This window comes from Aulonocara sp. 'chitande type north' Nkhata Bay, linkage group LG17, assembly GCF_057382095.1.
Source record: "Aulonocara sp. 'chitande type north' Nkhata Bay isolate Kocher_YH1m ecotype deep benthic linkage group LG17, A_spYH_male_GT1.1, whole genome shotgun sequence".
NCBI classification, from domain to species: domain Eukaryota; kingdom Metazoa; phylum Chordata; class Actinopteri; order Cichliformes; family Cichlidae; genus Aulonocara; species Aulonocara sp. 'chitande type north' Nkhata Bay.
In genome coordinates, this window is record NC_141360.1 from 13567057 (window position 1) to 13581645 (window position 14589).

At 41.7% G+C, this 14589-nt stretch overlaps 1 protein-coding gene across 3 annotated transcripts in view; it reads left to right on the forward strand.

Moving 5' to 3' along the window:
• LOC147309736 (carboxyl-terminal PDZ ligand of neuronal nitric oxide synthase protein-like) overlaps positions 1–14568 on the forward strand; it is a 253409-nt gene extending 238841 nt beyond the window's left edge. For all 3 annotated transcript variants that reach the window (XM_086268915.1, XM_086268914.1, XM_086268916.1), the window contains exons 11-13: positions 9890–10086; positions 10295–10419; positions 12703–14568. In XM_086268915.1, coding sequence (XP_086125041.1) covers positions 9890–10086; positions 10295–10419; positions 12703–13342 — 962 coding nt within the window. In that variant the 3' untranslated portion in view covers positions 13343–14568. The remainder of the gene's footprint in view (positions 1–9889; positions 10087–10294; positions 10420–12702) is intronic.
• Positions 14569–14589: the final 21 nt, after the last annotated feature.

Here is a 14589-nt window from a genome sequence, read left to right on the forward strand (position 1 = left end):
AGGTCAGTAATGTGACTGGGTATAAAAAGAGCAGAGGTTCATCTGCATCTACAAATTATTCCAGATATTTTAGAATAATGGTCCTCAACATAATATTGTGAAGATTTTGGTGTCGTTATCTAGAGTACAAAATTCCATTAAAAGATTCTGAGAATCTGGAGAAATGGCTGTGTGCAAGGGACAAGGCTGAAAATCAGTATTGGATGCCTCTGATGTTTAAGCTTTCAGGAAACAGTGAACAAAAACAGAGCTCATTCTGTCATATATCATTACACGGGCTCAGTAACACTTCTAGAAATCACTGTCTGCGAATGCAGTTCACCGTGCCATCCACAGATTTGCGCGATAGGTTAAAGATCTATCATGCAAAGAAGAAGCCGACCGTAAAGGATACTGTGGGCTGACACATGTCAGGGTGTGAAATATACAAGAGCGTGTCTTTCCAACAGAGCCTGGAATGTTAGTGTCAGTGCAATGGGCAACAAGCAGATTTCTTCATATTTGGACAGGCCTTTACTCTTGTTGGAAAGCAGTTAAAATGTTTTAGTTTTTGGTAAATTTTTTCTTCCATATTAACATTGGGGGCTTCGGTCAAATTCTCTCAGTGAAGAGGAGAAAAGGCTCTGAGTTTGTGTGTCGCTGTGTGTCTGTGTTTCTGTGTGTGCTGTCTCTGACAGAAGTGGGTTACCCTCAGCTAAGAACAAAGCAGGGAGTTTGCCACTTTGATTGGTGATGCCAAAGCCAAGCTGGGATGATTACAAGCTCACAGGGAGCTCCCTGGGAGGCCAGCGAAAACTGATTTGGCCAATTACCAGTACCACATAATAAAAACTGTACTCAATAATCACATCATAATTCAGCATTACTACTTATTAAGATAGAAGATGTGCGTGGAAAAATGGACATTACCACAGAGACAAAAGCTTTAATCAAGATTTAAGGAGCTGAGGTGCTATTAAGCGTCAGAGGCAATTACACCTTGATTAAACACCAGATAGGTGAGTGACTGATTGAATATGAGTGATTAAACATGGTGCTGTAGATAGACTATGTAGGGACATTTGTTTTACAGAGGAAGTAGGAGTGAGGAAGTGAAGTTCAATGCTCGAATAAACATTTCTCAAAGCTGAGGTGTGAGTGCACTTGAAAGCTACTTTTTTCCCACTGGTGTAAAGGTTACCAGCACATAGCAAATACCTCTGCTGTTCCCAAATGCTGCTATTACCTGATTCCTGCTAAGACTATAACAAGTACAATCTTCCTGAGCCAAATCATGTGCTTTTCTTAAAAGGTATTGACAAAATGCGCTGCTTTTAAAAAGTGATGTTGCAGTTCAGTAAACAGCAGGTCCTATTACAGCAAAGTGAGGTAAAAGCTTTTCACTGTATTAAGTGCATTCAGTAACAAAAGCACATGAGAAGCCAAGTAATTAACTTTATCTATAATGTATGTTTGATTAACCTATTACTCACCAACCAAAGTACACTCATGACATCACCCACTGGCTTTGACATTTTAAAGCCTCAAAGTGTTAAATGGGAATCAGTGGCGATTGATTGATTGGCTTATGGCCGGGGTGTCCAACTCCAGGCCTCAAGGACCAGTGTCCTGCAGGCTGGTCCTTGAGGCCCAGCATCACCCCAGTGATGCTTTCTAGTGAGCAAAATTTGTAGATGATTAACCAAACAGTCCCTATAAACACATTGTTTTTAATGTGATAGTCAATTATTTAGTTATTTAGCTCTAAAAGCATCATTTGCTTGAAGGTGAAATGAAGAAACTTTATTTTACACTGTGCCCACTGACAGCTGGGACAGGCTCCAGCTCCCCTCCGACCCTGAATTGGCAAAACAGTTAAGAAAGTGGGTGTACATCTGGACCATGCTATCAGGAACACCCACACTCTGCCATTAATTCTTAACATCATTATTCCACCTGCACACAACATGGCTGTTTCCAGCTCTGCCAGCATGCAGCTTTGGAAAAATCCACAAGTTGTGTAAAGACAAATGTGAATACAAATCATTTTTGAGAACAGCCTAATCTAACTTGACGGCCACTGAACTGTCTGTGGACTCTCTGGCCACTCTCTTAAGGCGTCCTTTGTTCACACACACACAGATTGACCTACAGTCAGACTGTAAGATTGTAGATTGCAGAAGATTGCATGAGCGTTACGTTGGATTCAGCTTAGCATCCAAAGCGAGTACACGAGTGGGAGTGAGCTCTTTGGTTTTGTTGACTCCTTTGTTTGGTGCTCAGTAAATGTCTGTTTTTACTCCTGTTTCTTTCGTCACTCTCTTTCCTGCTTATTCTTCAGGGTGCAGGACTGATTGGATATCAAAAAAGCTATTTTAATTAGGTGGTATACATGAGGATGGGAGGGATTACACGTCGGATTACACATTAAAAATAGCCCCTTCCCACTTTGCACGCTTCCCTGTCTCTGTGTCTAATCTGGCTGTTGTCTGAATAATGCTGTTAATCCACAGCAGCTCCCGAAGAAACAAACAAAATCCTCATTTCAGTGTTAATGAACGATAATTATTACAGATGGAGTCCTTCAGGCGTGTTTGTAATTAAAAGACAACTCACACACACAAACGCAAGCGCACAAGGAGTAAACAAGTCAATATTGTGCACACTCCTCCAGAACTGAACAAACAGGCTGTGGGAGTTTTCTGACTTAAAGTAACTGGAGTGATTAACATTTATACCTTCTTCTTTTTTTTCCAGAATATGATTATTCTTAACCTCTGTCTGAAGACATCTCAGTTTTCAGTGCAGAGGAATTTGAAACATGGTGCCGCGTCTCTTCAGGGGAGTGCAGGAGGTAAAAGGGACAAGTGTTTGGTCCACTCATCCACACAGGCAGCAGCTGGAGCTGCAGCAGAGTCTCAAACAGCTCACAGAGGCAATTTACGGCACTTATGCTCTCTCCTTTCTGAGTCATACCTCCATCAAGGGTTTGCACATGCACAGTTTCAGATCAAGTCTGAATCAAAATGCAAACGGTCTTGAATAATTATCCACAAGCTGCTTTAAAGACAAGATGTTCTGCATAAAAGGACAGAGTACAGAGCCATAACAGCAACAATCTGAGGTATAAAAAGCACCTGTGCAGTTAGCTGTTGATTGACGGGGGCAGGACATATTTTTAATTAGATTGCTTGAATATAAACTGTGGTTGGGCACACACTTTCCCAGGATGGCAACTACACCTCAGTAAGTGCAGTAGAGCTGTTTGTTGGTAATACGGAGTCTAAACACAGTACCTGTGAAGGTTCTCTGTCATCCAGGTCATCGTAGTCTAAGGAGCTTAGAAAGAAAAGCGTCTGAATTTCTTTAAGTTGCTTGAAACTCGTGAAACTTGAAACTCTTTCAAGCAGCTTAAAGAAGTCAAGACGCTTTTCTTTCTAAGCTCCTTAGAATAAACACAGTATATTGATAATGCCTCAGTTAAGCAAAATGTAATGAGCTGTAATAGAATCTAGCTTGATCATTACCAAAAGAGCAGCTAGTGTTCATTGTCATTTTCAAAGCTCTGACACTATGCGTATAGACTCAATCAATTCTCTCCGTGTCTGTGTTTCAGTCACTGTTTTGTGTGAGATTTATTTGATCCTCTGTCAACCTCTCAGTTTCACAGTTCCACAGACGGGTATAAATTCAAACAATGAAATCACTCACTGCAGCTTAGGTTCCACATTAATTCAACACACTGTAAGACTTCAGTGTGTCTAAGTTTACATTTAAACACTTTTGTTCAGGATTCTTTGAGTGTCTCTGTCGCTCTTTCATTGTTCTTATAACCACTGTATGCTTCCTGTGTTGGGCGTTGCCATTATCTCCAATCATTTTCAGCATCAGGCACTGAAAGTCTCTGCACCAGCATCTATTAATACTACAAAGCATGCAACTTGCAAATGCTGACAGTGCGTTATTCTAGTTATTATGCAGGAGCTTAACATGTTTCACTGAGCGCGCTGGAACATAAACACGTTGTGGCTCACACGAGTTTCATTCTAACTGTGGAATTCGGCCTGTGCTTTTTAATCTGTGGTTCACTTTTCAGACTGCACACTGAAACCACAGCAACTGGTAAAAGTTTGAAACTGGGACATCGCGTCATTGTTGTGGTTTTAACATCTAAGTTGCACTACTTGTCTAATTCTAAGGCTTCAGTAGGCTAGATTTGTAGGATAGAAATACACCTGTGTGACCTTATATGAGATCACACAGGGGCTGAGGCACAGAAGCCCATCCGTGAGAGGCCAAATGAAATTCTCGGTTAAGAGGCTGGAAGTAAATCTCAACACAGGGAATGACAAATCAAACAGAACAGCTCGTAAGCTGCTGTGAATGAGCGTCCTGTCAGGAGGAAGTTGGACTCACTGAAATCTGCCAGTTTGCTGGTAATGAAGGAAGTGCCTTTTATTTGTTATTGAAACCCTCCATCCATTTTTTTGTTCATTTATTCAGTTCAGGGTCGCGGTGGGGCTGGAGCCCATCCATGTCCATGTCACAGGGCGCTGTGCCAGTGTACACCCTCAACATCTGTTTCAGAGCCAACACGTAGACTATAGGCTTACCTTCCTATAGTCAGTTGCACCAGTTAATCTAACCCCATGCATGTCTGTGGACTGTGGGGAGCACCCAGGGAGACGGCGCTAACCACCACACCGCTGTGTCTCCCCATGATTGAAACCACCTAAGCAAAAGAATTTGCTTTTTAATGTGGGCTTCACGGAGGTTGCTTTGAATTTAGATTTTTGCTGGGAATCTGTGTAGAGCCTACGACATAACCAATGCAAGAGGCCGACATCATTGCCTGCATTCATGCTCGTGCTGCTGTGTTACTGTATGTGTTGATTACCTTGTAGTCATCTTCCATGTTTTCTATGCGGTGTAAACTGATAGCAAGAGCTTCCCACTGTTGCCAAGTACTTGTTGGAGATCATCTGACTGTTGGGGTTTGCTCTGTATTATTGTAGTGTCTTTACCTTACAATATAAACTGCCTTGAGGTGACTGTTGTGATTTGGCACAATATAAGTTGAATTGAATTGGATTTGTGAGTCCATCTATTGATCATTTTTTTCTCATATTGAGATGACGTTAGTCAGTCTCTCACTGATGAAAACTGAGAAGAGAAAGTTGGAAATGCACAAGCAGAATCACCAGGACTGAACAGGCCGGTCACTATAGCTGTAGGCCCTTCTTTGATTTCTTGGGAGATGCACGTCAGATTTTGGTGTAAGGTTTCAGAAGGGTTTGATTTTATGAGTAGAGATACAGAGACTGTGTGTCTGTGCGCTGTTTACATGTTGCTCTGACATTAGTTTAGTTGGTGTTTATTTTTCAAATCTTATTTTCTTCTAACTTTGAAAAGAATCCATCATGCAGACTGGATTTCTACCTGTGTGAGCCTTTGTTTTACCAGGGGAGCATGTCTCACAGCTGTATTAAGTTAAGTTGCTTTTGAATTCTTAAATATTTTCTTTTCAAAGTAGGATAAATGTTGTTGCTTTTTTGGTATAGAACTCAAATGGATCCAGTGTTGTTGAAACGTTACTTTCAAGCACAGGAATACTTGGAATGTAAGAGTTTGCGCACATCTTTGAGAATTTCCCTCAGTTCTTTTATGAATTCAGGTTCTCAGAATCTCTTGTCTCTTTGTGCAATCCCAGACTGGCTCCATGATGTTGAGATCAGAGCTCTGTGGGGATCATAGCATCTGTAGCAGGACTCCTTGTTCTTCACTTTTTATAACTGTGGCTGTATGTTTGGGCTCATTGTCCCACGGTACAAGGAATTTGGGACGATCAGAGTCCCTCTTGATGGTAGTGCATGATGACTACAAGTCTAAAAAATGCCTGGCATGGTATTGTACATTAAGATGGTGAATACACAAGGTTACGTTAGGTGTCACACTCCCAGAGGAAGCACAATGTGTAGTATTAAACTTAAGATAATAGATAATCATCTTATTTTTGGACTGTGATGTAAGTATGTTGGACTGTGGGAAATAGAGAGGTGCATGGTAAAATGATTCATATTTAATGAAAGCAGACACTTGTTTTGGAAGGTGATCAGAGATCCCATTTGTTTAGAGATAAGAGTGATTCCACCACTTTATTTTCCATTTAAAATGAAAATGGTATCACAAGGCCCCACAAAGAAACATGGGATGGATTTAACCAATGTATTGTAGTTAATCGTCCAGGCCTAGTGTTTGAAATATAACCACACTGCCATGTTGGGTTTTTTAAAAAATCTTTTTTTAGAAACTGGTTACCTTTCAAATAAGGTCACCTACATTTTCGTATCATCACTTCAGTCATCATTGCTGCTGATCCCAACCCTAACTCTAACTAGTGATGTTCCCGGCAACTGTTCCTGGCAGTTTAATAGACAGTGACAAAAAATGTCTATTGTTTTTCTTCATTAATGAATCATAATTTAAATGCTGCTGTTTGGTATGTTGCATTATGCATTATAAACATTGCACATTATATGTGCAAAAAGGGAGAAGAAGGATGAAGAAGAGTCTCTCCAGAGTGTCCTGGGTCTACCCTGGGGTCTCTTCCTGGTAGGACATGCCCAATCGGAACACCTTACCCAGTAGGCAACCACTTGAACTGGTTCCTTTCAACGTGGAGGTATAAGGGCTCTACCCTAAGCCCGCCACCAACTGACTGAACTCCTCACTGTCTTTTCTGTCCGTTGTATCCACAATCGCATTCTTTTGCCTTTAAAACAACTAACAGTAATAATAACAATAATGAAAACATAGCTTTAAAGATTTATGGCCTTTCTCATAAACAATGCTCCTTCTGGTGGCAGATGCTCCATAACATTTAAGACACAGCAATTTACTGGGCATCAATCAAATGTTAAACGACTACCACGTCTGGTACCGACTAGTGCCAGTAGCAACAATTAGTCAACTAATCGCGTACATCCCTAATGAATATATTATTTTTACTTTCATAAAATTTTTCTCTCAAGTCTTGGCATTCAGGGAGCAAAGACTAACTATTCTAAATGACACACTCCAAAAGACATCCGCTTTGCCTTTCTCCAAAATGCAGAATTAGGATAAGGTTATCGCTGATAATGATTTAAAGCTTTTCAATCTAGGCTTTCCAAACAGGAAAAAATTCTATATAAAGAGGTTAAAAAGGGATGGCCATTAATCTGACTCTGACCCTAGATGGGTTGCCTTTGACTGGGTGGATCAAACAGGTTATTTGTTTGTTTGGTGTGATGGATTGCTTTTTGAACATGGAGATGGATGGGAACGTCTATATATTTAATAAAAGCAGCTGCATATTTTGGAAGATGCGTGGAAGGTCACACATGTCCTCATTGTCCATTTAATATAAACTGCTGGCAGGAAATGCATTCATCCAGCACTACACTTAGAAATGCATTGCCAGTAATGTCCATGAAGACTAAATATCTTTTTGTTTTAAAACCTTTAAGTCTTTTGTGTTTCACTGATGGTATATTTAGCCAGGACGAGCTGACCTCTAGTCCCAGTGGAAATGCTGGCATTTTAACATAGCACAATGGAAAGCCTTTGAATTTGCATTCATTTTAGTGAGCCATAAAAGCAACAGAGGTTCAGAGCTGGCTCGGGGACTGTCCAGCAGTGAAATGCCCATAAATAGTGATGATTAACTGCATCTGTGTGTAAATGAGCCAGCCAGTGACACTCTGGCTCATTTTCAAACAGCGGGTTTCACCTTTTCACCATGCAGAGAGGAAACCTGCAAAAACATTTAACGTTGAGACTTACACATACATTTTTCAGAGTACAATGGAGGCTGTATCACAAACACCTCTCTTCCTGGTGCCCTTCACAGGCTACTGTGGGGTTACTACATTACAAGGTCTTTCCGTTGACTCTCCATTGCAAGGTAATGTAGAAGTGTGTGGCCTCATTGTCTGGTGGGATCAACAAGGATGTTTTTTGGCCAATGGAACAGGAGACTATTGATCCAGAGATCACTCGATTACCTTGACAAACAGTCAGAAGATAAGAATAATGTTCGCAGGCAGGCCAAACATTCCAGAAAGATTCATAAATTAGCCTCCAGTTTCATCACAGCTTTAATTAAGCAAATCTGTGCCAGTATACCATTTGTTAGCAATGTCAGGAACCTGTTTGTTATTTGTGGAAAAATGCTTAGTTGAATTATTTAAAGAAGTGTGTTTGTGGAACACAAAAGCATAAATTGCAGTCATGCCAATACACAGAAACTTAGAATGATGCACACATAATAAGCACTTATTTGGTGGCAGGAAGTGCAGAGTTATGGTTAGTGATGCTAATGACTTGCTCGCTGATGTACTGTATTAGCTAACTCTTAAAGAGCAATATTTTCTGCAATATTGTTTTTGTTAAGTATCACGTAAACCACTAACTGATTGCCTGTTGAACCAATTAAAGGTTTGAGATATATAACATCAGAAAATACTGAAATATTCTAATTTTCTAAGCCTGAGGTCGCATCGTCAGTTTGCTTATATTTACTGCTGCAAATGCTAAAGATATTTGAAAATCAGTGCAGTTAATATTGTGCAAATGTTTGGGCTGTTTCAGAAAACGGGCTGAACATTGCCACTTTCTTAAAAACACACAACTGCTGTGGCACCAGATATTTACAGACCAGGACTGTTGTTGTTTATTGGCTTTATTTTACCCACCAGGTGGCGCCAAAATAGTAAGATTATCTGTAAGGTTTCGATCGTACTTCCAAGTTTGACATTTCTTTTCTTTGCACTTTTCTTCTCTGCCTTCTGCGCGCTCTAAAGTACCAAAACGTATCCTTTTCTGTTCTTCACTTAGCTCTTTCTCTCTCCTTGAAGTCGATGCCTTCTGTATCCAGTTGATTCATAATATCAGATCACATTTCCTCTGGCCTTTTGTCTAATGGGCTTTTTGCAGATCTCCTGATTGGGATGGCAAGTGAAATATTTGTGTGTGCACAAGAGAAGTCAAGGTTACCCTTTGATACGCCATCTGATTCCAAATAGCTATATTTTCTCCACATTTATCTGATGAAGACAATGTACCTTTCAGATATGCGTACACAGCTGCAGCTGTGCTCTTTAGCTGTTGAACCTTCCCCAAAGTGTCCTCTTGTAGCAGTACTGTATGACTAAGCAGAAACAGCTTGACTAGTACAATGATTGATATCTGATACTTTGTGTCTTACTGAATGCTTTCCGAGAACTATTTCTCTCCAAGAGGTAAGATCGTCTGTCTTAAGTGGACTGAACCTGAGCTGCCTTTTTGTTTTGTTTTGGGTTTTTTGCTTTTTCTCATCCTGTATTTTTCTGCTTGATCGTTCCCGCCTATGTTTGTGCATGTGTTGCTGCAGTGGTGTTATTTTGTTGTTGTATTGTTTTATGTATTATTCTGTGATATCAGTGGATCTACTACGCTTTGCCAGCTAGATCCCTCCCATGTAAATGCATTGTCATGAAAAACCTTTGAATCGTCGTGTTACAATGCAAAGCTGCAGAGCGCGTCATAAGAACGTGACATGTTTGAAGAAACACTCTACAAAAGATGAATTTGGTTAGAAAAGTTTGCCCAGTAGTTTGGAAGGGGGAAAAAATAAAAGAACTTTTTAAAACACCAATCAGAAGTGTTCGTTTCAGTGGAATATTTCTTTGTTTTCTCTCAAGATCCAAGTTAGTGTATCCCAGAGTAAAAAATCCCACCAGTATTGCCTAAGACTTGAAAGGCCTGCAGCTTTGCAGCATGCTCTTTTAAAAGCAGACATGCTCTTTTTTTGAAGTCCTACTGTGTATTCACCTACCCCTCTCTCTCTCCCTTTCTGCTCTTTCCCTCTCCATTTTTCTTTTGTGAACAGTTGATCAAAGTATGTTTGAGAACTCCATTGCGCAGCAGCAGAGTCCCCAGACCTCGAGGCCAGGGCCGTCCTCGACCCGGCGCGCCGCGGCGACGACTAATTCCAACCCGGGGTCCAGCTGCGTGGACTCGCCCTCCTCTGGAGGACAGCAGAGGCTGAAAAATGCCATTAACCTGGGCAAGGCAGTCGGGGCAAAGGTTAGTGCGACACAAGCAGAAACGGGACATTGAGCTCAGCAGGTCCTGTATTCTTTTACCCTTTGAAATAAGCTCATATAGTGTGACTTATTGAAAGGGACGCAGGTTTAAGCTCTTTTTATTCTTTCAGCTGAGCCGATAAACATTTGTATCAAAACTACCTGCAAAGGTTAAACCTTTCTCTCCTTCTCGTCTCGCCTTCTTTCAGGTCAATGACTTGCTAAGAAGAAAAGAGCCCAGCAACCTCGGAGACATTGGGGTCACGGAGGTCAACAAGAATGTTGGTGCAGTTTGGAGCTGCATGGAGCAACTCAGTGAGACTGCTGCCAGCAGGTATGCACCCTCATATCCACACACACATTCATACTTCATCTTAATACTGAGCAAACCGCTCCCCCCAAATAATTAACAGGCTTCTACGTCAAAAGATTTTAGGATGAATATGTGAAACTTGGAGGCCTTTCCACACGTCTAATTAATTAATAAACCCACTGAAAGACATTATCTTAATTTATTCAAAAATATTCCATTACCTATACTGAGCAGAGGACGTATCTATCACTGCAGAATTGGGCTGTGGGTCAGAAAAAGTGAATAATTTACGATTTTTCCTGTGAAATGTGGCTTTAAATTAATGATGATACATCAGAGGTGCCTGGGAGATGCCTGGAATTGAATAAGCCAGTTTTTCACTTTGAAGTTTTCAGTTTCAGGGGGTTTATTTTATTTTTTGTTTTTTTGAATATGCCGATTTGACATGTTTATGTACTCTCATAAACGTACTTTGGAGGATTTTTCGTCTGTTCTCCTGAAGATTGGCCGAGTAAAAGTCATTTTTCAGCCGCTCAGGTTCCATTTATCTCCATTCGCTGCACCCAGAACAGATTTAGCTTCATTTAGCAGCGATCTAAAGATTGTTCTGGACCACCAGCTGGTTCGGCAGACTTATAGCTGACTCACTTCTCATTTTTGAAACGTGAATGCATGCGATGAGGTGCACAGGACCTTCCCCTGTTCCCCAGACAACGCAAGTCCTGCAAAGCCTCTGACCTCCTTAACAAGATTTATGTTTTTTTCTTGGGTTTTTGATGTTAAAGATGCTGTTTTTGTGACAAAAAGGTGCATTTTCTGAGGACAGACAGCACAGCAGTGCTTATTGAACTGTCTCCACCTGTCAGCTGCAGTGAAAGGTCACACAACAGTAATAATTTGTGATCGCCTTGGCCTCTAGCTACAGGATTACGTGCTGACGTCATCTGGAACAGCTTAAGAATTTAGAGTGTTTTTTGTAAACACGCTCACTCACTGAACTCAGTGAGGAGCTCCGAACACGAGCGAATGTAGGTTTAAGCTCTTGTAGCTTCTCTCCAGCCGCCTTCCTCCTCCGTCACTCAGCTTGTTCTTATTAGTAGGCAAGAGCAGCTTTGAAGTCTGAGTCATCCTGCCAGGTTTCATTCTTCTATCAGCTGAAGCGGCATGCAAACTTTGGATGGCTTTTGTTCGACAAAGTTTCATTCAGTTAAAATATGAAACAATTGGTGGTTCTTTGATGCAACAAACGCCCCCTGACAGGATTCTATTATTTTGCACATCGGGGCCATCAGCCAATTAGCTGTCAATTTTTCTTGACATGTTTAGTCATAGTCCCGCCCACAGTTTTAATGTGTACCGACTGCAAAATCTGAAGTTCATTTTGCTGCGTTTTTTCTTTGTCTGAATAGTTTGTGCCTATTGTAAATGCAGCATTACATATGGGTTATGTATGGATTGCTTCCTTAGTTATTACAAACCCTAGCTTCAGTGTTTGTTCCTGTATGTAGGCTCTGTGACAGGTCATCTACTTTTATCTGCATCCAAATGCAGTTCTAGGATGTTTTACACAACGTAACGTTGTTATGAAGGAGGAAACCATCTATCAGAGCCTAAATTGTTTTTGTAAAGCAACAGACAGTGCCCGAGAGAGGTGAAGAACAGTGCAGGCAGGGTGGAATGGGTGGAGACAAATGTCAGGGGCAATTTGTGACAGATGGATAGTGGTGAGAGTGAAAGGGAAGGTTTACATGATGGTAGTAGACCTGCTACACTATGATTTATGGTTTATAGAGGGTGCCACTGAAAGAGAGACTGAATCTGGAGGTGGCAGCGTTGAAGATTTCTGTTGGGAGAGAACAGGAAAGATCGAGCGGTATGAAGACAAAGTCAGAGAGGCAAGACTTAGATTGTTTGGACAAAGGATGTTGAAGATGAAGCTGCCAGGAAGGAGGAAAAGAGGAAAAGCGCAGGGAAGATTCATGGATGTAGTGAAGGAAGGCATGCAGAGGGATAGATGCTGGGGATAGGCTGAGAAGCAGGTTGATGATCTGCCATGACGACCACCAAGGGGAGTCATGAGGCTGTAAACATGCTGTTTAAGCTTGAACAGCTCTGGTCAATTCAAGCAGCTAAACTTCATCAGCATAAAATATGTTTAGGAATCGATTTCTTCTTTGTGGCAGCATATGGCAGAAGTTTCAACTGTAGTCACCACTTAAACGTTCTCTGTCTGTCTTTCGTTGCCTCCCTTAATCTCCATTTTCCCTTTTCTCCCCCTACCTTTATTCCTCTCTTCTATTCCAGCCACATCACCTCCTTTGACTCCTTCCCTCGGCTGGACCCTCCACCCCCATCGGGGAAGAAGCGCCTCCCTCGAGCACTGAAGACGACCCAGGACATGATGATCTCCTCTGACCCCGTGGTCTCCTCCCCCGACCCTGTGGATTCTTCCTCTTTCCCTTCCTCCCCTGAGAAGACATCCCCCATCACTCAGGAGGAGATAAGGAATGAGGAGGAGCAGCAACAGGGAAAGGAGGAGGAAAAGAGGCCATCGGGCCCAGCAGAGAGGAAACCCGGAGCTGATTCTGAGACAGCTGAGATCAATGACAACGTGGATACAGTGATAGGTGGAGAAGAGGATGGCGTAGAAGTGGGAAGCTCTGATGAAGGCATGGATGAACACAGGCTCCAGCTCCAGCTCTCTGTACCAGACCTCATCAATAAAGATCCCCCTCTGGAGTCCAAAGCCAAACAATGCGATATCTGGCAGAAGGCGCCGGGGCCAGACTCGCGGCTGGCTTCCACTCCCTGCTCGGGCAAAACTCCCTGCCGCATCAGCCTGGGCGAGGATGTCCTGCTGGGGAATGGCGCCCCCTGTAGCAAAGCCACTGGAGGGAGCACTGAAGACATGGAGCACCATCCAGACCTGCTGTCGTTTGAGTAACACACAGAGCTGCGGCCAAATAACCAGTTCAGTAGATTTCAAAAAGAATTTGAAGTTTTTCTCTTAGTGTCCATCCCAGAAATGTGTGTGGAGGTAATTCAAACAGACTGCAGCGAGTACTGCAAATCAAAAATTCACTGCCACTTTTCAATTTTTCAACTCGATCTTCTCTGGGCTTTACTTTAGGAAAAGAGAACACGTACTTCCAGAACCGAGGGCTCTTTATCTTTTTTTAATCTGATTTCCGGATGTGCGATTAGCTGAAAGGTCACGGTAATTACGCCTTGCTTTCTAACACGGCTGATCTGAGGTCAGCTGGGCGCTTCAAGAATCTTGTTAATGAATGAAAACAAAAACTGACCAGCATGAGACAATGAATGAGCAGCAACAGAGGAAATAAGCGGGACTCTTTTTTGTGCAGTTTTTTAATGCTTCTGATTTATTCACTGTGTATTTCTTATGTATATCAGGTGTCTAACATATCATGCCTTCCTCACTAATGTAATGATGATGTAACAATGAATGTTTTAAGTGAGATGAAATATCCTTTAAATGGGCTAAAATGTTACAGACAGTTATTGGCAAGTGTAACCACAAACATTAAATTTTATATTATTTTATCAGTATTAAGATAAAACACTATTGTATTTAGCACCACGATATTTTCGCTCTATTTAAAGGGACATTTCATTGCATTTTTGGTATAAATCATACAAACGCTGCTGCAGCTCAAAGTTATACAGCAATATAATGTACATTTAGACTCATTTAACATAAAACTCAAGTGTTAGGAGTTAGGCGCAGGCTCGGGAAAAGAAGACGGAAGTGAGGGGTGGAGAGGCGGAAAGGATGTGAATGTGTAAGATGGAAAAGGTTAGCGAGGAATTTCCTTTCAGTTCAGTCGATATGAAATGTCACGCAGCACTTTCTACTGCAGGAGGGCGAAGCCTTTTGACCCTCAGCTTCACCCTAAAGAAATGATTCCTGTTCCTTCTTGAGCCAACCTGGAAGAGAACTTTCTCCAAAATGGATTTTTGGAACACACTTAAACTTTTGTTTCAGTTATATTTATATAGCGCCAAATCACAACAACAGTCACCTCGATGCGCTTTTTCTTGTAAGGTGAAGACCCTACAATTACAGAGAGAAATCCCAACAATCAGACGACATCTGATGAGAAAGCACTTGAGTGAGACGTAACGTCCGGCAGAACCAAGCTCGGGGAGGGGGGCGGGAATCCAAACCTA